Below are 22,833 nucleotides of genomic sequence, written 5' to 3' on the forward strand. Positions count from 1 at the left end.
AAACTTAGGCATCTTATGGAGACATGCAATAGCTGGCTGCATGATAAAAATCGGCATTAAATGTGCTGCTTATGTAATCAATCAGACACCACTTAGCCTAAATAATATGAGATCTCCTCATGAGATACTTATGGGGAAAAGCCAATTGTCAAGCATCTCAAAATTTTTGGATGCATTTGCCACGTTCATGTGCCAGAGTCCCAAAGGAGTAAGCTGGAAGCAAAAGCCCAGAAATGTGTATTCATTGGCTACAATAAGCAAACGAAGGGCTGGAGATGTATGGATCCCTTGACACACAATTGTGTTGTTTCATGTGATGTTGTTTTTGATGAAATCTCATCTTACTATGGTCATGATGAAGTTCCGCTCAGGCATGGAGGTTCTGATTTCTCTAAGTATGAGGTAACAAGTTTACCGTTGTTATCCCATGATGAAAATCATTTAGAATAGGTGCAAGATGATAAAGGGAGCCCTAACTATTAGAATGATTGTCAAAAGGCCAGCATTGAAACATTGGCTAACCAACGATTGAGGAGAATAATTGTTAAGCCTGCTCGATATAGAGACGATAATTTTATTAGCACCTACTCTTGTCTCTTTGCAGGCCCGGTTAATGAAGAAGAACCTTCGTCTTATGATGAGGCTAAAGGCATAAAAGAGTGGGAGGCTGCCACGGAGGAAGAAATGAGTGCTCTCACGAAGAACAAAACTTGGGACTTGGTCCCAAGAACTAAGAACCTTGAGCCCATTTCATGTAAATGGGTGTACCGAATCAAGAGGAAAGCTGATGGAAGTATCGAAAGATTTAAGGCAGGGCTAGTTGCTTGAGGTTTCTCTTAGAAGTACGGAACATATTATGAAGAAACCTTTAGTCCAGTGGCTAATATGACATTGGTACGTACTATTTTTGTTTTGGCAGCTTGTTTTGGTTGGAAATTATGTCAACTTGACGTTAGAAATGCCTTCTTATATGGTGAAGTTGATACAACAATTTATATGAAGCAACCGCTTAGTTATATTTCTCATGAACATCTTAACTATGTATGCAAGCTTAAAAAGGCCCTTACAGATTAAAACAGGCTCCACGAGCATGGTATGGGAAGGTTTCACAGTTTTTGCAATTTTGCGAATATGTGGCTTCCAATTTTGATGCCAGCTTATTTATCAAGAAAGATGGAAGGTATGTCCACCTGATTGTTCTCTTATATGTGGATGACATGATAATCATAGGTAACAATGGCATAGAAATTTCTCATCTTCAAGAAGAAATCTCGATGCGTTTTGAGATGAAGAAATTAGGCGAGCTGTGCAATTTTCTCAGGTTAGAGGTCGAGAATTTGAGGAATGGTTTTTTCGTTACTCAACAAAGCTATGCAAAAAGGAGTGTAGAGAAGTTTGGGATAAGGAAAGGAAAAATACGATCCACTCCACTTGAAGTGAATACAAGTCTAAATCGTGATGAAGGTTCTCTTTTATCCGATCCTTGGCCTTATCGTGCTATGATTGGGGGTCTCCTCTACTTGACCATCGCAAGGCTTGATATTGCCTTCTCGGTTGGGCTTGTTAGTCTATTTATGCAAGCACCTCGGAAACCACATTTGGAAGTTGTAAAGAAAATTTTGAAGTATTTTAATTCTGCTCTTGACATGGGCTTATTTGTCAAAAATGGAGTTGATTTTTCTTTTCATGGTTTCACGGATTCTAATTTTGGGGGAGACCCAGATAATAGAAGATCTACAACTGGCTATGTTTTTTTATGTGGAGACACAAGTATTTTTTGGTGTAGCAAGAAGCAATATATGATATCTTTGTCAACTACCGAGGCAGAGTATAAAGCTTCAGCTCATGTAGCTCAAGAATGTGTTTGGCTTCGAAGACTTTTTGAAGATCTCTATATGCCTATTAACAAGCCAAGTCCTCTACATGGAGATAACCAATGTGCTATTAAGCTTGCGAATAATTTGGTTTTCCATGCAAGGACAAAGTACATCGAGCTTAAACACCACGTCATCTGGGAAAAGGTATTAGATGGTACGATTGATGCTGTGGAGATCAGGAGCAAGGAGAATGTTGTTGATATTTTTACAAAATCACTCTTGAAAGGTCTGTTTGAGTTATTGCGGTCAAAGCTTTGGCTAATATAAAAAAAATTACTTTTAAGGGGGAGTGTTAAAAATTAAAGTTAATTTTTTGATAATTCGTGAAATATTTATGATGGTTTGCATGCCTTTTCTATTCTCAAGGTATCTTTATGAAATTAACTAGTGATGCAGTCCCAGGAAAATTATTAGATGGTTTCTATGAGTGTTTTCGAGGTCTTTATTGTATTTACTTTTTATGTCTAGATCATTCTCTTGTGTCTATTAATAGGATGGTCCAGTATGTTTTTGAGTGGTCTAAATCGTGTATGTACTTCCTATTTAATCATGGTAATAGTTTGTTTCATTCAGTTATCTTCCCTATGATTTTTTACATGATGATATTGAAAGAGGAAAATTGAAGATTCAATGGGCTAAAGAGTTTGAAATAAAAGATTTGGGAAGGTTGAGATATTTCCTAGGGATTGAAGTTGCTTACTCTAAATAAGGCATATTTATTTCCCAAAGGGAATACGTACTCGATTTGCTCAAAGAAATAGGGAAGCTAGGATGTTGAGCTTCCAGTACACCAATTGATCAAAATAAAAAATTGGGAGGACAAGAAGATGGAAGTGATGTTGATGAAGGTCAATATCAAAAATTGGTAGGAAGGTTAATTTATCTATCTCATAAACAATGTAATGTTGCCTACTCAATAGGGGTTGTCAGTACATTTATGCATGATCCTAGAGAAACATATGCAAGTTGTTTATAGTATTTGAAAGCCACACCAGGGAGAGGAATTCCTGTTTAAAAGGGGAGGAAAATTGACTATGGAAGCTTACTCTTAGGGCAGGCAATGTTAGTTGCATTATACTTGGATTCCCATCATAAACTTGTAATTGGCCAAATCAGAGCTTTTTTTTTAGATCCTCAGGTAATCATCTTAGTATCAAGTGTCATGAGTATAATATATAGTTAACATGTGGACCCATTCTATTTATGTCCATCTTTTACTGCATTGTGGTGATGTTTTGTGTGGTTTTTTAACACCATTAGCTAGTTTGAGAACTAGGGCTATTGTATAGGTTAATGAATATTTAAAGGTAGAGGGTTTTTCTGTTGATGAGTGGGGATACATTCCTTTGAATAGAAGATCCGGCATGTGATACTGTACTTTGTTTGGGAATGATGTAGTGAGCAAGAAACAGATTGTGTTAGCAAGTTCTAGTGCTAAAATTGGGTACAGGACAATGATGCTGACATTTATTGTGTTAATCTTGTTGTAGGACTTCATGTAATTGGTTTCTTGACTCAACCTTTCCTTCAATTGTTATTTGATACTTGGGCAACACTTTGCATAACTTCCTGTCTTGCATTTCGTGAAGGGATAAAGTCCATTGGAGTTGATTTTAACTTTATTCGAAAAAAAGATATGAAGTAGCAATATGTTTGCATTATTTATTATTGAGTAAAATAATACTATAAAAGATAAAGCCTCTCACTCTAACAACCCAACATTTAAATTGTTGCATGTGTTTGGCCCAATTGTGCAAATGAAGTCTGACCCTTGTGAGGGGAAGTGTTGAGAGTTAAAATAATACAATAAAAGATAATTTAGTGTTAACAAGATTAAGCTTTTATGCTGTGTTCGGTTGGAAAAAATGGTCTTTAATGGAATGGGATGGCCATTCCATTCCATTCTCATGTTTGGTATGGGTAAGACTGGAATGACCATTTCATTCCTAGTTTATGTTTGAAACGTAGGGATTTTGATGGAATGAAGTGGTATGTGATGGAAATGCCCTTAGATCTAGTTATGGGGGGTGGTTCTAGTGTAGGGGCCCCCGCGGGGGGGGGGGGGGGGGGGGGGGAGATTTGGTTGCGGCAGGTGGTGGCGATAATGGATCTAGTCACAAGGGTGGTGGCAATGGTGGATCTGGTTGGGTTGGCGATGGTGACTTAGTCTTGGGGGGTAGTGATGATGACAGATTTGGTCACGGGGATGGTGGTCATGGCAGTGGCAAATATGGTTGTGAGGATGGTGGCGACGCGGGCAAGGGTCGTGTTTGAAGGAGGAAAAGAAGATGGAGGAAGAAGACAACTTACCTGACATTGGTGGACGGTGACAGGGAGATAGAGGAATTGGTAGCAGAATGGTGGGCCTGTTTCATTTGGCAACTATTTATATTGGGCTTGTTATAATTTTCTTAACAAAGTGGGGGGGGGGGGGGTGTAAATTGGTAAAAGGCTGATTGATTCCATGGAATGGGTTCGCATTGCATCCAATTTCTGATGGAGGGAATGGGCATTCCCATGGGAATGGTCCATTCCATTCCCATGTTGCAACCAAACACACTTTTTTTGGATTCCCTTTCACTCATGCACCATTCCATCCAACCAAATGCAACATTAGGTTGTTAACCACCATCTTATCTGTTTATAGCTGTGTTTGTTCGAATCTCAGATCATATGATATACATTCTCCAGCATATGGGGAACCTTTAGAGTTATTATAATAGGTATGCCATTGTAATACCCTAGTATTATTTTGTGACAACCCTATGCATACATACATCTTAGTAGTGATGAGTAGGGAACGTTATTTTCCTACACCCCCTTTTTCATTAATCAACATGGTACTGTTACTTTTTTTTTTTTTGGCTGAGAACTAGGCTATTACTTGTTATTTTGTATCTGTTTGTCCTATATATTATATTTTTAGATGTCTTCCACCTATTCTCATTATTTAAATTGGCATTATTTTATTGGTGTATCATACAAATTGTTCTTATTTTATTCTCCAATTTATCATTGGATTTTCCTATGAGATTTTCTTGCTATTGATATTTGAAGCATCACAGGTTTGGAAGTACAACGAGACAGAAAGGATTGCAGATGGTGCTTTGGAAGAGGCACACATTGGTGTACACACGCCAGATGGCCTAATTGAAACTGACCTTCTATTAGCAGGCAGTACAAATGGCTCCTTGAGGTTTGTTTAAGGTCACACTGGGAGACTCTAAATTTCTTGTCCTATTTTAAATGAGTGACATCTGAAAAGCTACCTGTAGTAGATTGGAATTTGAACTCAACGTGTACAGTAACTTGATGTGGATTACGTTTTTCTGGAGGTCAGAATGTTGTCTCTGGAAATTGTATTTCTGGGCATCAGCCTTATTACATAAAGAGTTCTATTGACTAGTGACTATTTTCCCGAGAGAGGCCAAAATTGGGAATCAAAGTTAACCTGCAGGTTGGAAAATGTAAATTTTCAAGTTAATAGCTTCGTTTATTTGCATAATGTAGTAATCCATGATTTGCCAAGGTGGAATATGTAAATATCACCAATAAAACTATTTTCACCACCATGAATAACAACATATCTAACCTTTGTCCTACTATGTGGGGTTGGCTACATGAATTCTAGCTTGCCAGAAAACTATGTCTGCCATTTGGATGAATTTAGCCTTCTTTGAATACACATAACAATTTTACACACTCCACATTGAATTAGAGGGTTTGATCCGATTTTTCCTTTTTCCACCCTTGAGCTCATGATTGTAATGCAAAAATACTTGCAAAAGATCTTCTTGTACTTATTCAGCATGGTCTGCATATGACTTGCTAGCTACCTCATAGGAAGGTGAAAGGCTTGTTGAGTTGGGTCTAGTGGCTAGCTTGAATGTTCTCCTAGGCAAATGGCTCCCACAACCCAATATGATGCTATGGTTTCCCTCGCCAAAAAAAAAAAGAAAAAAACGAGAAAAAAGGAAAGGTAATATATAATAAAGGTAGTTAAATACGAATAAATATAGTGCTATATTTGTCATTTATTTTGGGAGCTCACTACAGACTTGCTATTTATTTTAATTTTCTGAAAATAGACATTTTGTTTTGTATGTCTTCTTGGTTAATACCAGATTTCTAACTATGTCAATGTTCTTTCTATTAGTAGCATTCTTTATTTGCTTTTTGTTGATCAAATTTTCATGTTATACTTAATATTTATGGTGGGAGCAATTAATTATTGTTTTTGAAATTTGGTGCTCTCACAGCCTTTATGAAGTTTCAAAGGTTGCACAACTATTTCATTCTGGAATAGAACATGCACCAGATTGTGTATGGCCCCTCACTTCAGAAACACAAGGATTCGTGGAAGAACCTATACGTCTTTGGAGAACCCCCATTGCTTCAATACATCTATCTTCAAATGTATCTTGTATAAAGATGTTTGGGAAATATCTTGACACTCATGGTTCAGCCTCACAGCATGTTCTGTATCCTTAAGGCTTCAAGGATATTAAATATTTATCTCAATTTGTATTGCTGTTTGGTAGAAAATTGTGTTTCTTAATTGCTTGATATAGGTACATATTCTGCTAACAGAAATGCTCTAGTTGTAGATTGCCACCTAATCTTTGGATATTGGTGGTTCTCAGCATGAATGTCATATCCAAAAAACAGTTGAATTTCACTTGTAAACTGTTGCTACTATACCTATTTGTTAATTTCCCTAGTTAATTATTATATAGTATCATGTTTTAGGTGTTGAATCCAAAGGTGAGTATGTATCATTTTCATTTGTCATTTAAAGTTTTATAGGAAGAGAATAATAGAGAGTTATTGAGCTGTATAAGCTTCTTATAGAAGTTTACAGAAGTTGACTCCCTTCTATTACTTTTGGTGTTAGCATGCATGGATATTCATGTAATCAGCCTAGAATTAGTTTCCGTAGATTTTGACACTCTTTTTGTGGTTAATATGACTTCCTTAGTGTATCCTTCATACTTATTGTGTTTCTTGAAATCTTTTCTGAAGTCCAAATTATGCAAGTTATTTGTTTCTTGTGACATTTGATAGACTTTAACATAAGAAAGGATTACTACTCTGGGATCTGAAACATCTGGTGGTTCTGTCCATGTTCTGAACCTCAGAGAACCCATAGATTACATTCTGGGCGCCTCACTGCTGAGGCTGAGAATATATAATGTTGCTACATCAAATTGTACTGTTTGGACGGCTGATTGCAACTCTGATGGAAGTCAAGCTGTGGTTGGTAAGTTCTTTTCTTTTGCTTTTTATCATCATGTATTCCTCTGAAATTATGTTCTCTATCTTCCCTCCACCAGTTTGCAAGTTTCTTTTTCTTTTCTCTTATAAAATGATAGAACAGATTTATGCCAAGCCCAATATCAAATAAAAAAAAAAAAAAGGCGTGAATTGAACACTAGATATTTCCTTATACTAGAAATCCATGCAAAGGTTATTTGACATAAGGTTATGAATTCTCTGAACTTTTGCATGTTTAATCCTGGCAAACAGACTCCTGCTTGAGCTCTATTTATTATGAGGCACTTATGCTTGATTGAATCTGTTCCTGTGCAAAGTTGGTCTTCCTTTTTCTTTGCATATATTCCATTTTCCGTCTCTAAGAATAAATTTTACTATTGATTTTGGTTCACTTTATTTAGTACTGTCCAGTGTCCACTAGTCCATCAGAACTAGGGACCTAATTTTTACATCATGTAGTTCGAGTAAAAATGATGAATTGGTCCCTGTCAAATAATCATCATATTTCATGTTTGCTTAAAAGCATTCTTATTGTTACTTTTGGTTTCTATAGGCACCAATCTTGGAGCTTCCTTGATAAATCTGGAAACTGGTGCTAAATCGTGGGTGTTCCGTTGCAAGAGTGATGCTATGGCAGTACAACTTCATGGTTCGGTAATTATCCACTCCATGGAATTATTTCCAATTTTGTGTGCTGGTTCCTTGTTTGATCAATTAAGTGGATGACTTTTTCTTTTTCTTTCTTCTTTTTTCGACTAGTTGAGAATACGAATAAAATGTCATTTTAAGGTGTTTTCTAAAGTATTTTCAAGTCTATGGAGTAATACATGTCTGCTCATCAGTGCTAAAGCTTTTATGGTTAGTTATGTAGTTTCATTTTTGACCTGAGATCAGAGTGTAGAACCTTGATAGATCATACACTAATTATGCTTAATTGATAGAGCATTTGCAGTACACAAGGCTCCCCAGTATACAAGTGTCGGGGGAGAGTCGTTTTTGTACGCAATCTACCCTTACTTTGCAAAGAAGTTGTTTCCATATCTTCAACCTGTAACCTTTTTGTCACAAAGGATCAACCTGATCGTAATTATGCTTAATTGGTAATTTTGTTGAAACAGTTTTTATGCTTAATTGATAATTTCATGATCAGGGACATAAACTCATAAATACATATGGGTAAGATGGAATTATGGTAGAAGACAGTTTTATTTGTCATCCTATCATTATTTTGAACCATTTTTCTTAAAGCCCGCTATTGGGTTGCATAAATCACCCGCTTTTATCATGCATGCTAAATGTTAATGGTTGGAACAAAGACAATAGGACCATGTATTAAAAAATATCCAGAATATTGATTCACAACTAGTCATGGGCTAGGCTAGGAGAGAGGTGTGTAACCCTTATTTCTATGCTTAGGGTTTATGCCTAAGCATTAGCTTGAATTGAGTAGGCATGCCCATTGCATTTTCATGAGACATGAATGGTTGGGCAGCATGCAGTAAAATGCCTGCGGAAAAGCTGCATCTAAGATAAGTTTTGCATAAGGGCTGCAGCTGCATGCCTGTTAGCATGCTGCAGAGGAAATTTGCATACATTTATACTTGATTGAGGATTTAAACTTGGGATTTATGCTCAAGGGTTTTATTTTCAAGTGTATGGTTCATTTTCAACATGCAAATGTATAGCAAAAGAAGTCTAGAACTGACTTGGATCTTAAGTCAATAAGCAGCTCAATAATTCTTTGTTCATTAACTATAGTCAGTATGGGAGGTCATTGAGGGTGGTACTTGTGGTCATTAGTAGTGGGGGGAGTGGTGGACACCTGGTCTGACATCAAGCAGCCAGTAGCTCCCTTACATGTTAAGGAGCATGTATAGGCTGGTTGTGCAGCCAACACTTCATTCTCTTCTCAGGCATCTCTTTATATACAAAATGCCTTCATTCTCTCTACTTCTATTGCTGCTACCCAGAAAATTATCCTGGCTGGACTTGCTATGACATTAGGCTCTGGTCTACTACATTACTTTATCTCACTGCAAATCAGGGTGTCAAAGTTGTAGAAGACCAAGGAATCCATTGTGGATTAATGAATTTGTCAGTATTGCCAATAGAACTGGACAATGTAAAATGGAAAAGACATGAAAACTTGTACTATTAAGTCTAATTGTATGCCCAATGTGCATAGTTCTGATCAAGAACTGCATTTGAACTTAACTTGAACTAAGGTCAGATGAAAGTTTTCGATCCAAAACCAATCTGGCTCAGCGCAGCTTACTAAACCCATTCAAGGTTTTTGTTTAGCCATGTTGAGGGAGTTGATTTTCAAATTTCTCATTTTTCTCTTCCTGTAGTATCAATAAAATTTGAGTTTGTAGGATTGTGATGGAGCTTGCTGTACTTTTGGATTCATCACTTTTAGCATTGATGACCAACTATCAGGGAAGAATGCTAGGTGTTCCTTTTCAGTTTAGAAGCTCTGTTGGGAGGGATAGGAATGGCACATTGACTTGGTTGTTGGCTGGTGAGTGTACCTTAAGAGAAAAAGTTACTTCTTCCAGCTACTGTGATTTGATAGCCTACAAGGTAAGCCTGCAAAGTCTTTACGTTAAAGCCTAGTTGAACAGAAGAGAGAGTTTCAGTTCCAGTAAAAGTCACAACTCCCACCAAGTTGGAAAGTAAAGCTCAGGTTTGAAAGTCAAGAGAAGTTTCTTATTTTTATGGCCTGGTTGCAGTTCTGAAAAGTACTTTAAAACTCCTGCAAAGTGATATTTTCAGTTTAGAAGCAAACATTGAGAAAAATAAAAAAATGAAGAAATTTGGACCGTAAAACTCCTTAATCTATTATTTGGATTAGATACATATATATATTACAAATGGTAACTGTCCCTACGGAGACAGTGAAATACAGTAAAAATTGTCTTATTTAGGAAAACAAATAACTATGTAATGAATAAATTAAATTGTCCCTATTATTTTTCCTAATTGCCTAACTGTTCCTATATTTCTGCACATGGTTTTCTACACGCCCCCTCAAGTTGGGTTGTAAATGTGAAGTAAGCTTAGCTTGGATCTTTACATCTTCAAACTGAGTATTCAGTAGACAGTCTTTGGTAAATTCTTGATATGTAGGAAATCCACCTTCAATTTTCTTTTTTATGAAGTGTCTGTCTATTTAGCTCATTTTGAACATGTCGAATTACTGCCAATATCTAGTTAGACGACTAAAATATTGGATTATTGAGAGGTCTATTTGATGCTACCTCTACCATGTCTTTAGTGTTAGAATACTGTCTCTTTTTGCAACATCCTAGATTTCTTGTGCCGTCTCATGGAGGATGAGATTTTCTCCAACTTCATTAGTCATGGAATTGACAAGCCATGACATTACCATATTGTATTATGCATTCCATGTCTTGTACTTCGAATCTGTTGAATTTGGCTAAGGGGTTTCACCATTAAGATTGTTGGATGAGAATGAGGTTCCAAGTGGAAGGATAAGTCTAAGTTAAAGAGGAGTGTGGAAGCTTTGCAAAGAGAAATCAAATTATCTTAAGTTATTTAAATTATGTTTCAGTTTTTGTAAATTGGTATTTTATATCTGTTTTATCTCCTAAACTTTAGGAGATAGTTGTTCCTAGATTTTAAGAGTAGATTACTCAAATCCTTTCCTACTTTATAGGAAAGAGATTAAGTTGTAACCTACATATATTTTCAAAGTCCTCTTAATATCAATCTAAGTGGCAATGATTTTTTTTCAGTTTTGATCATGTCCGAAACAAACCCAAATCCAGCCCTAACCGAAGCCTCAGCCACTAGTTCTCCGAGAACCTTTCTCCCACTTTCGTCTTCATCATATCTCTCTACAACACCTATTGATAACCACCCTCTACAAATTACTCAACATAAGCTAAATGGGAGTAATTTTAAAGAGTGGTCTCAATCGGTAATGTTAGTGATCAAGGCCGAGGGCTAGGGCAAATCCAATTATCTAACTGGATCTATCCTCATTCCACCATCCATGACAGCCACCTATGGCCTTTGGGAGGCAGAGATTTCAACCATCATGGCTTGGTTGATCAACTCTATGGAGCCTAAAATTGGGAGAACATACCTATTCTACAAAACAACAAAAGAGATTTGGGAATCAGTCCAAGAGATGCTCTCGGACTTGGAGAATTCCTCTCAATGCTTTGAAATCTGATCTTCCATTAGGACAACCAAACAAGGTATGAGCAGTGTTACTGAATATTTTAATGTTTTGGTGGAATTGTGGCATGAAAGGGATATGTTTTATACCATCAGTTGGGAATCTCCAGCTGATAGCAATAAATACAATAAGATGATAGAAAAATATCAAATTTTTAACTTCCTACATGGTCTTAATCTCGACTTGGATGAAGTTTGAGGGAGAATCTTAGGCACAAAGCCCTTACCATCTCTTAAGGAAGTATTTGCTGAAGTAAGAAGGGAGGAAAGCAAGCATAAGGTGATGCTTCATCACCAAACCGACCTTGTTTTGCCACACTAAAACTCGGCCCTTGCCTTTATCAAACAGGGAGAACTTCTTCCCAAAACTCAAGGAAGGAAAAAAAATATGGTGTGACCACTGGAAGAAACCCTATCACACTAAGGAGACCTGCTGGAAGATCCATGGAAAACTAGCAAATTGGAAGCCACGACACAGGAAGGAGAGCCCCATATCTACATATAATGCAGAGGTTTCAACAGAAACTAAACCTAGTTTGAACCTATCCGAAGATCAGATACAAGCCTTGTACAGGCTCTCCTCAATCATGGTACAGCCCAATCAAGTTCTAATAATCCACAATCCACTGCATCAGTAGCCTTGCAAGGTAATTCCCAGCACTACTCCTTAGCTTCTAAAAGGTTTTTTAAGAACATATGGATAGTTGATACTGGTGCATCAGATCATATGACAAATTCTACATGTTCTATGACTGATTATACCCTATGTAACTCCTCCCTCAATATATCTATGGCTAATGGAACCACCTCACTGGCTTTCGGAATGGGAACAGTATGTATATATCTAAACTAAGGGTCAATTTTGTACTACATGTTCTTGGTTTGCAACATAACTTACTATCAGTCAATCGAATCACCAAGGATATGAATTGCAATGTAATATTCTACCCTTCCTATTGTGTTTCAGGACCAAGCCTCGAGGAGGAGGATTAGCAATGGTACGGTGTTGGACGGCCTTTAGTATCTTGCAGGAGATTTCCCTAATTCTTCTTCAAATAAAGTTGTCCCAAGCGTGACCACCAATGCCAAAGTCTTGTTATGGCATAAACGCTTAGGACACCCTAACTTCCTTTATCTAAAATCTTCGTATCCCGATAGTTTCAGCAATAAAGAGCAGATTCTATCATGTGAACAATGCACTTTTGCTAAACAGCCTAGATCGCATCATCCTATTCAATTGTATAAACCTTCTAAACCTTTCCATTTGATCCATAATGATATTTGGGGTCCCTCTAAATGACCTAATATCATTGGTTCTAGGTGGTTTATTACCTTCATTGATGATCATTCTAGGGCTTGTTGAGTGTATTTAATGAAGGAAAAATTAGAAGCTAGTAACATATTCAAAAGATTTCATAAGTTTATTATGAATATGTTCCAAACTTATATTAAAATTCTTCGAACCGACAATGGTCGAGAGTATTTTTCACATGATTTCACAAACTACTTGGCCGAGCATGGTATCTTTCACCAAAGCTCTTGTCCATATACACTCCAACAAAATAGGGTAGCTGAAAGAAAAAATCGACATCTCCTAGAGGTGGCTAGAGCTATGATGTTTACCATTAATGTCCCTCACTCCTATTGGGAAGAAGTTGTCCTCATAGCCGTTTATTTAATCAACCGTCTACCCTCCAAAACTTTGCAATTCCAAACCTCCCTTAGCATCCTTTGCACTCTGTATACATTTTTTCCATTGATCCTAAGGTCTTTGGATGCATTGTGTATGTTCACAACAATGCTCTATCTTGAACCAAATTGGACCCTAAAGCTCACAAATGCATCTTTATTGGGTATTCACCCTCTCAAAAGGGATACAAGTGCTATTGTCCTACCAATCACAGATTTTTTGTTTCCATCAATGTTATCTTCTACGAGGATCTTACATTTTATCCCATCACAAGCACAAAACCAATCCCTACTGATCCTCTTCCCTCCTTCTTTCCCATTGATCCTATCCTATCATTGTTCTCAAGGAAGAGCATCCTCAGCACTTTGTGATAACACATTGGCAGAACCAGTGGCTTCCCTGCACATTCTGTTCCGCCCTCTGTTTCTCATACATCTTAATCTCCTCATCTTTCTGGTCTTGAGAAAACAAGTTCTAGCCCTAAATTTCAGCCTCCCCACATACGACAGCTGATAACCCTCTTCTTTTTTTTTTTTAATCTAGAAGACCTAAAGGTCAGCTAGGACCAAAGCAAGACCATCCATTACTCTTAGATCCTAGTTCATCGGAAGAGAATATGGTTAATAATGAGGGGATTGCTACACTCAGAAACAACACTAACAACTATGCTAGAGAGGAAGATGGTTTGGATTGGGCGGTTCCTATAGCTCTAAGAAAAGGGGTAAGGTCGTGTGTCAAATATCCTATGTCTAACCATTTAACATATGCCAAATTGTCACCACAATTCAGGGGATTGTGGCCAAGATTGACAGCACTGAAGTTCCTAAAAATATTCAGAATGCTATGAGTGATCCTAAGTGGAGAGTGGCTATGATGGAAGAAATGGCTACCCTAGTAGGAAACAAGACCTGGGAGATTGTTCCACTGCTTCCAAACAAGAAACCAATTGGATGCTGGGGGGTATTTACAATAAAACATAATGCAGATGGGAGTATTGAGAGATACAAGGCTAGATTGGTTGCTTCACTCAAACCTATGAGATTGATTATGAGGAGACATTTGCACCAGTTGCTAAGCTAAATTCTATCCGAGTGTTATTATCTATTGCTGTGAATTTAGATTGGCTCCTCTTCCAATTCGACATTAAGAATGCTTTCCTTAATGGCGATTTAGATGAGGAAATATATGAAGGTTTCCCCCGATTTTGAGCATCTGGTTGATAATGGAAGTGTGTGCAAGATAAAGAAGTCCCTCTATGAATTAAAACGGTCACTAAGGGCCTGGTTCCATAAATTAAGCATGACTCAACCGATTAGGATATAAACAAAGACAATCTGATCACACCTTGTTTATTAAACCCACTGAAAATAAAATAAAAAAAAGGGCTATGTTGATTGTTTATGTTGATGATATTATTGTGACAAGGGATGATTTGCAAAAAATTGATAACCTAAAGAAGCAATTGAAGGCTGAGTTTGAAGTAAAAGACCTAGGAACCATGAGATATTTCCTAGGCATGGAGGTGGCCCGAAGCAAAGAAGGTCTATTCATCGCACAACGAAAATATACCTTGGATTTGCTAAAAGATACATGAATGATGACCTGCAGACCAGCTGGAACTCCCTTGGAAAAGGGCAGAAAAGTTGAAGAAAATGGTGATGATGCTTCGGTGGAAAAAGAGAGGTATCAAAGGTTAGTAGGAAGATTAATTTATTTGTCACTAACAAGGCCTGATATAGCCTATTCAGTAAGTGTAATCAGTCAATTCATGCATTCTCCTATCAAAGACACATGAGAGATGTTCATCATGTTTTAAGATACCTAAAGGGGACACTGGGGAAGGGATTGATGTTTAAGAAAACTGAAAATAGGGGAATTGAAGACTACATGGATGTTGATTGGGCCGATTCTAGAGAAGATAGTCAGTCAACTTCAGGGTATTGTACCAAGGTTTGGGGAAATGTAGTTACATGGAGAAGCAAGAAGCAATCGGTTGTGGCTCGCAGTAGTGCTGAAGCCGAGTTTCGTGCATTTGGTCATAGGATATGTGAGGTGATTTGGTTGGAAAGACTAATGGAAGACTTGGGGATACCTTTATCTCAACAAACAAAGGTATTTAGTGATAGCAAATCAGCTATCAGTATTATTAAAAATTCGATACAACATGACCGAATGAAGCATGTGAGAATAGACTGAAGTTTTATAAAGAGAGAAATTAAAGGAGGGATAAGTCTGTCCTATATACCTTCCACTACTCTAGTAGCTGATGTTTTAACAAAGGCAATTGCAAGACCATGTTTTGAGTCCCTAATTAGTAAGCTGGGAATGACTTTCATCTATTCACCAGCTTGAGGGGGAGTGTTAGACGAGAATGAGGTTCCAAGTGGAAGGAGAAGTCTAAGTTAAAGAGGAGTGTGGAAGCTTTGCAAAGAGATTAAATCAGATTATCTTAAGTTGGTTAAATTATGTTTCAGTTGTAAATTTATATTTTATATCTATTTTATCTCCTAAACTTTAGGAGATAGTTGTTCCTAGATTTTACGAGTAAATTACTCAAATCCTTTCCTACTTTATAGGAAAGAGATAAGTTGTAACCTGTATATATTTTCAAAGTCCTCTCAATATCAATCTAAGCAACCATTCTCGATTTCCTAAGGCTTGTTTAAAAGATAATCATCTTTTCCTCTACCATGTATGAACATCATAACCGAATGTCCATTAGAACTAGAAATAGCGGGAATTTGAGAGGAAATAAAGACTGTTGTGGTGAAGGACGCCATTGGGATGACGGATGAATTTTCTAAACAAAAATGCTCTGATACCATGAAGAAGTTTGGACTGTAAAACTCCTTAATCTATTATTTGGATTGGACACACATATATATTACAAATGATAACCGCCCTTGTGGAGATAGTTAAACATAGAAAAAATTGTCTTGGGAAAAACAATAACTGTATAATGAATTAATTAAACTGTCCCTATTATTTTGCCTCGGTGCCTAACTGTTCCTATATTTCTGCACATAGTTTTCTACAAAAAATAATCTGTCCTTAAACATAATAGAATTGCTGAATTAATGATTTGAATTGCTTGCAAACCGAAGAATTCTTTTCTTGAGCATTACGAGAATAGTCATATTCCCAACATTATGTGCTTTATATATAAGACCTCATTTTTTGTGCCCTGGTAAGTCCGATGTCTCTCTCTCTCTCTCTCTCTCTCTCTCTGTGTGTGTGTGTGTGTTAATTTGCAAGTTTATTATGTTTCAATTCAGCAATACAATACGGGTGGTGTTGAGGCTGTGCAAAAGCTATTGGACAGCTTACATTAGCTTGTGTCATCTGATTTAAGTCAAGCCATGGGCCTATTTTTCTACTCAGCTGAAATATTCTTGGTTCTCTTATAGTCTCACTTCAAACTATTGTTGTCCATGCATCATGTTGGAAGTAAGTTATACCATTGGGAGAAAATGTAAAGAAGGTACTTGTAATTGGATCATGACTTCGCAGTGCAATATCTACCATTTTCATAACCAAAACAATGGTAAACTAAGGGATAATGTGAAAAGTTGGTTAATTTCTACAGGTTAGTTAATGGTTTTGGGATTTGGGTTGTAGATTTCAAGAGTCTTGACTTGGATAGGGGGTTAACAACACTGAGGGTGTTGAAGCACCTAGATAAATAAGAAAATGAGCAAGGAATCATGTAAAAAGGAGGGGGGAAATTGTAGGTAGACACACTTTGAGGTATAGTGTTGATAAGGGCCTCTAGAGCACCATGAAACATGTAAAAAATGAAGTTAATTAGCCCTAAATTAGTAGTGCCTGATGGCAGCCATTATGATATCACAACTCTAAACTTACAAAACTGTCAACTGGCTTGAGATAATTACATGAAAGAAGTAGAAAATTAAAACAACTGATTTCCTAGGAAGATTTTTGTGTACTTGCATGCATATAAATTGCACCAGATCATTTACCCCGTTTACCATACAGATGCATAAATCACTTGACAGTTTGGGACTGTGCTAGCTTTAATTGGTTTTCTGGTAGGTTTAGACTCTGGAAAATCTGTAAGAATGGGGATTTGAAAATTGTGAGTCTAATTTATGAAAGAAAGAGGCTTCAAAAACTCAAATTTGAAGGCAATTAGTTGTTAAAACTTCAATGATTGTTGCTGAGTTGAATCAAAACTGTGTAAAACTAGAAAATGTTTATGAAACTGAGATACTACAGTGGAAATATTGATGAATTATTATATAGGAAAAAGTAAATTTGATGAGAAACCTTGTAGTCTCTTCCTGCAAGAGTAGAGGGGATCATTAGTTAAGTGACATCTCATAATTGCTGGATTTGGAATTGAACTTCAATGATTTATGTATGTATATATTTATGAACTACCTAAAGGGGTGCCCCCTAGTGCATGAGGCTCCCCTCTTTGTGAGGGTCGCCTTCATACTCAGCCTCCCCCCAGTCCCTACCCCCTTTAGCAGTGTTTATTTCAACCTATTTTAGGTTCACACTTCACATAGATGTCTAACAACAGAATCAAGTTGGTGCACAAAGGCCCTAGTATGTTGAGCACTGCTATCATAGTGGCACCCTTTCCGTTGATTATTACTTTTTAAAAAAATATTCTTTAACCTATAAAACACAGACTTTAACCTATCAGCATATGAAACTATGAAAAATAAAAGTATACATCAAGTAACCTTAATTTCATCACATTCAGAGTGGTGCCCATTTGTAAGTCAAAATTTCCCTACTTTTAGCAGTCCCTTTTGTCCCCATGCCTCCCGACTGTTCTGCTTTGACAGCTACTAAACTCATCATGAGCTTGGCAATCAAGATTCTTTTAATATTTTTCTTCTATTTTAATATTATTTTCCATTTTCATTCTTTTTGTAGATGGTTTTACAATAATTTTTATCATTATGATATGTTAGCATATTTGGTGGTGAGTAATGAAACAAATTGGTATGCCTGTTGTCTACTATTCATTAAATAGCCTTTGGTCACAATTTAACCTACCTACCTCGTGGACAGGACAGGTTGTTTTGTGTGGCCTCAGAAATGGAGCTATTGTGACGGTTGATACTCGCCAAAGATCAGACGGACGTTCTGATAGACTCACTAGACATCGAATTTCTCATCAATCTCATGAAATTCCCAAATCTTCAAGAACCCCTCAAAATTCTAGTAAACAATGGTTTGAGGTACCTCTATCTAGTTCTATCTTATTCCCTTTTTTAGTTTTCCTGGTAATGTTTATGTAAAAAAGCTCAAAGTTGTGATGCTAAAATAGGACCAGAACATATTTACTATAATGTAATCCTAAACTGCAATGTTTAGATGGTTGCAATGGGGATTATTCATTTATTTGACATTATGACCTTTTCTTCTAGCCAAAAGAAAAGAACCACTGTGTACTCTCATTGTGCAAACATTTCATGAATGTTTGCCATTGCTAGTTGGAGTATATTCAACTATTCATGTAACCCCATTTAAGATTATCAGAATATTTATAAGAAACCAATCTCATTGCTGTATCCAAAAATATTGTAGAATAAGATTTATACACATTGATTGTATCACTAGGGAATTAGAATTTACAATTTAGCATAATTGCATATCCTTTATTCGTATATACTATATAGGAGAGTGCATCTGCAATATGAGGTTCCATCAAGTTCAATATTAGATTTACTGTGTGTGCATTCTCTTGAATCCACATATCAAGTTGTGTTTGATCTTTGTTAAGGGTTCTCTCAATGAGATGATGATGTTCTTTAGCACATTAGAGATACTGCAATGTTTAACATCATTTTAAATAGTTAGTACAGTTAAGTTCTGAAGTTGTCAGCTGTGGAGGTGTAAATAGAAATTGGGGATTCTATGGTCTTCTTGGATGGGAAATCTCTTGGAATGGTAATTAAAAGACTCCCAAGGCAGTAAGTTCATACAATTGGAAATCAAGTTGAGAAATAAAACATTCTTCCTCACACTTCATTGATCCGTAGGGTGAACTATATATACACAAAATATTCTAAAAACTCTCTTAAATTACAGGAATAGATTACAACAAGTTTAAATAATAATATATTACAGATTAGAATAAATTTGAACTTGGATTCCCTCATCTGTTTTTGAAACATTGCTTTATCTTTTCTCATAACAACCTCATCTCCTTATCTACTCATTCACAGCTTTGAATCAATTTTTCTTTTCCTTTATCTTCTCCAACACAAGTACTCATAGATTAAAGCACACGAAGCACTAAATTCATATTGTTCTTTTCGTATAGCGCATAAAACAGTCTTTTGTCCCAGTAATGGTTTCAGAATTTGGTTAGAATGTCAACAGACAGTCATAGTTATTGGCAAGTTTTAATCACGGACAGACAGGATGTATGTGAGTTCCCATGATGAATACCCAGTGATCCAGGCTTCACCTGTTGTATTGCTGAAGCGGGTGAACCCCACAAATCCAGGCCAGTGCTTTACATGCTACTTTGGTGCAGTACTGAAGTATGTACTAGATCATTGCAACATGATCCAACCATGGAATTTATAGAGACCATGAATGCATGTTATTATGACAAGTACAAATAGTTTTGACAGTCAACATTCTAGATACAATACAAACCTTATGCAGAACAAGAACGAGCAAATGCTAGATAACCAACCAGGATTACCTTTGGATTTATACCAAAATAAAATTTACCACTATGCATGTAAATAGCTTATTGACGCGATGTTTAGTTGGGCATTCTGACTCTACTCTAGCTTACTAATTTGTTCTTTGCTTTTACATGTTTGATCATGAGCTTTTAGTGATAACCTTTTTACACAATAGTTTTCCTATATGCCACTACATTTACAAAATGTTCTTATATTTTCGTTTTTCCTTCAGACCATTTCTAGAATTTTTAATGTTCAAACAAATAGTAATTGCTGATCAGTCTTTTTGTTGAATCTCTTCTTACCATTGATTATCCTGAATTTTACCTCACGCAGCTGAAAGGCAACATACTACACTCTCACATCATATCCATGCCTTCATCTATTTCCTGGTTAGCGGGTTTCAGCACCATCTTAAGCTCTCCTACTTTACATTCCATTTATTAATTCATTTGGTATCTTTTTTAGTCCTTTGTCATAAGAAGGTGTTTTTCTGAAATTGTAGTTTGGCATCACTTCAGATGTATGATCAGTACTTCCTGGCTAGCTCCATGGATGGTTCAGTAAGTCTTGTTGCTTCCTTCAGTGCATCATGCAAATTCATTCAGAAACATGTTTCCTCATTGTATAAATCAAATGCTAGTAATATCGTTTCAAAATCTTTCCTACATCCCAGTTTTAGGGAGCGGTTATTCCTTTTTTTTTTTTTGGGGGGGGGGGGGATAGTCCATTCAATTATGTTATACTCCTGGTTCTCAAGAACATTGTCAATTATTTTCTGTGGGTTTTTTATGAGAAATTGTGGCAACAAATTTGGAAGCCATTTTAAAGTTGGATTTCATGAGGATCTAGCATGGCTGTTAGTTCTGATATTGAATTATGCTATCTTATGGTTTGAAGTTGGATTGCCTAGTAAATTAGTGATTGCCTGTTTGTGAAAAATGGTACTCTAGATGAAATGGTATGGCTTTGGATATGTTTTAAATACAATGGAGGGCGTAAATATGAAGTATAATAAAGTATAACAAGACAGCAGGTAGTTAGAGATAGATGTGGAAACCCAAAATGTCTGGAGAAATACCGTGTGATGATATGCAATTGGATCAGACAAGCACTATTTGTGCCCTTGTGTAAAAGGAGTTATGAACTTCAAACTATTTATAATTATTGAATTTTGTGTGAAGATTTGTGTAGTTTTTGGTTTTTGTTTCCAGAAAGGTTTTACATGTATATTCTGATATTTTCTTTGACAAACGGAAAAAAGTTTTTTTAGATAGTAGAATAAATTGTTTCAAAATATTAACAAGACAGATCTTTTCTAGTTCTATAAAATATATGATGTGGGTTTTGATTGGATGATTTCCTGGGGTCTCTTGAACCATGTTAACTCCTCAATCTTCCTTGCACATCAAATCTCTTGCTGAAACGCCATGTCGTTTATTTGCATCCACGTATTTCAGAAGCCCCAATATTTCATGCCATGATTGAGTTTGAGTTCGTTCATTGTTATTAGTTTTGTACACTTCGTTTTCTTAGATGGAAGTTAGCAACAGGCGTAAAGCTAATGCTCGGTTATTCACATTTATGCAGATCAGGCTTTATGATCACCGTATCATCCAGAGAGGCCCCGTACAATGTTATGAAGGGAACGTGAACACACACACTCGGATACAACTTGCAGTTGATCCGGATGAGAGAATTTTGATGTCGGGTTAGTTCTCTTCTCCTGTCTTCCTCCCCCATTTATCGGGAATTTGAACTTTTTGGACAGTACTGATATGTTACGCTACAGGTGGAGAGGACTGTAAGATACGGTTATGGAGTATCAAGTCTGGTCACCTGCTATTTGAGGAAAAATTCATGAACACTGTTCCCTCAACTATGTGCCGGCGCATGCGTACTCCACTGACCTTCATTACTTAGTTTCTAACTTAAAATTTTCCGTTTATCTCGTCGATGATAATACTCTTCTCAACAGAACCTCCGACTGTGGCAAGGGATAACTGCAGATATTACAGCTATGGCCAGGACCTTGGGTTGGGTTGTTGGGTTGGATCTCGAGAAGGAATATTCTGCATGCGCTGGCTGTGATTCGACCCGAGGGAAAACGATTGAACAAGGACGATCGCCTTTTCCTTTTTTGGGGCTATCGATGAGAAGGTTGAGTGCGTGTTTTATCCCTAGATTTGGTGCATGGTTTTTGATGAATTAAGCTTTTCGTGTTAGCAAGTGTTCCCGAATGTAATCAACTTCCTGAATAGTGGTAGCTATTAGTTGTTCTTTCTTTTTGTTTTGGGTATTTTAGGTAGCCATTAATTGTTTATTTGTCCTTTTTATCTACAGGCTGGTCAGGGACTGAAATGGAGCTTTGAACTTGTGCAAAAGTTATGATGAACTCCCAAATGTTAGCATCTTTTTCTTTTTGGGATATTCTAAAAATCTAGGAAGTCAAGGGGATAGGTATACATTTCATCAATTCATTACCTCTTTCCCCTAATAGTAGCTGGTAGCAAAACAAAAAATTCTAAGAATGTGGCTAGAGTTGTTAAAGGGGCTAGGCAGATCGTGTGTGACCACTTTAATATGGGTCTGGAGGCCTAGTGGGCTGTGAGTGAATTCAACATCTCGAGGGCTCGGCTCCATAAGTTCTGTAGGGTCCCATTCGTGTTCAGGCTATTGCAATTGGGCTTTTGAAGGGCCCTCATGACCGGGTTGGGCCACTTGGTAAAAGAAGTAAAAATAATAAATTGGAATAACATCATACGTGAGACTATACAAATATGAAATTATGTTTATTATTTCATTTCTCAATATTTTATTTTCTGATAATAAAATAATTTAATATATTATCTAATACATGCATTATTTCAGTATAATATTTTAATTTTCTACATTTAAATTGTAAGTTTATAATTTTTATTTTATGATCTCGGGCGGGGGGCTGGGCACGGCTCATCTTTATTAATAAATAATTACATTTTTTGACAAGTAAATAAATATATCTTTAAGAATGATAATTCTTCTTCTAAGATATACAAATTTTAATTTAGGGAATTTTTAATCTGACTACAAAAGTAAAAGGGAGTGTCAATCTTTATTAATTATT

General features: G+C 36.6%; 1 protein-coding gene across 3 annotated transcripts in view; it reads left to right on the top strand.

Annotated features, from left to right (window-relative positions):
• LOC127808690 (uncharacterized) overlaps positions 1–22,490 on the top strand; it is a 55,860-nt gene extending 33,370 nt beyond the window's left edge. Inside the window, exons 4-14 of one of the 3 annotated variants that reach the window (XR_008024960.1) lie at positions 4,943–5,073; positions 6,137–6,358; positions 6,959–7,137; positions 7,705–7,805; positions 18,099–18,263; positions 20,064–20,119; positions 20,233–20,290; positions 21,318–21,438; positions 21,520–21,624; positions 21,706–21,887; positions 22,071–22,490. Coding sequence is in view for 2 of the 3 variants with exons in the window: in XM_052347260.1 (XP_052203220.1) it covers positions 4,943–5,073; positions 6,137–6,358; positions 6,959–7,137; positions 7,705–7,800; positions 18,094–18,263; positions 20,064–20,119; positions 20,233–20,290; positions 21,318–21,438; positions 21,520–21,624; positions 21,706–21,818 (1,251 nt within the window). In the remaining variant the exon portion in view is untranslated. Of the gene's footprint in view, positions 1–4,942; positions 5,074–6,136; positions 6,359–6,958; positions 7,138–7,704; positions 7,806–18,093; positions 18,264–20,063; positions 20,120–20,232; positions 20,291–21,317; positions 21,439–21,519; positions 21,625–21,705 lie in introns of all 3 variants that reach the window. The other 2 variants (XM_052347260.1, XM_052347259.1) reach the window with 2 other exon arrangements.
• The last annotated feature ends 343 nt before the right edge of the window (positions 22,491–22,833 follow it).

Source organism: Diospyros lotus, chromosome 8 (genome assembly GCF_014633365.1).
Source record: "Diospyros lotus cultivar Yz01 chromosome 8, ASM1463336v1, whole genome shotgun sequence".
NCBI classification, from domain to species: domain Eukaryota; kingdom Viridiplantae; phylum Streptophyta; class Magnoliopsida; order Ericales; family Ebenaceae; genus Diospyros; species Diospyros lotus.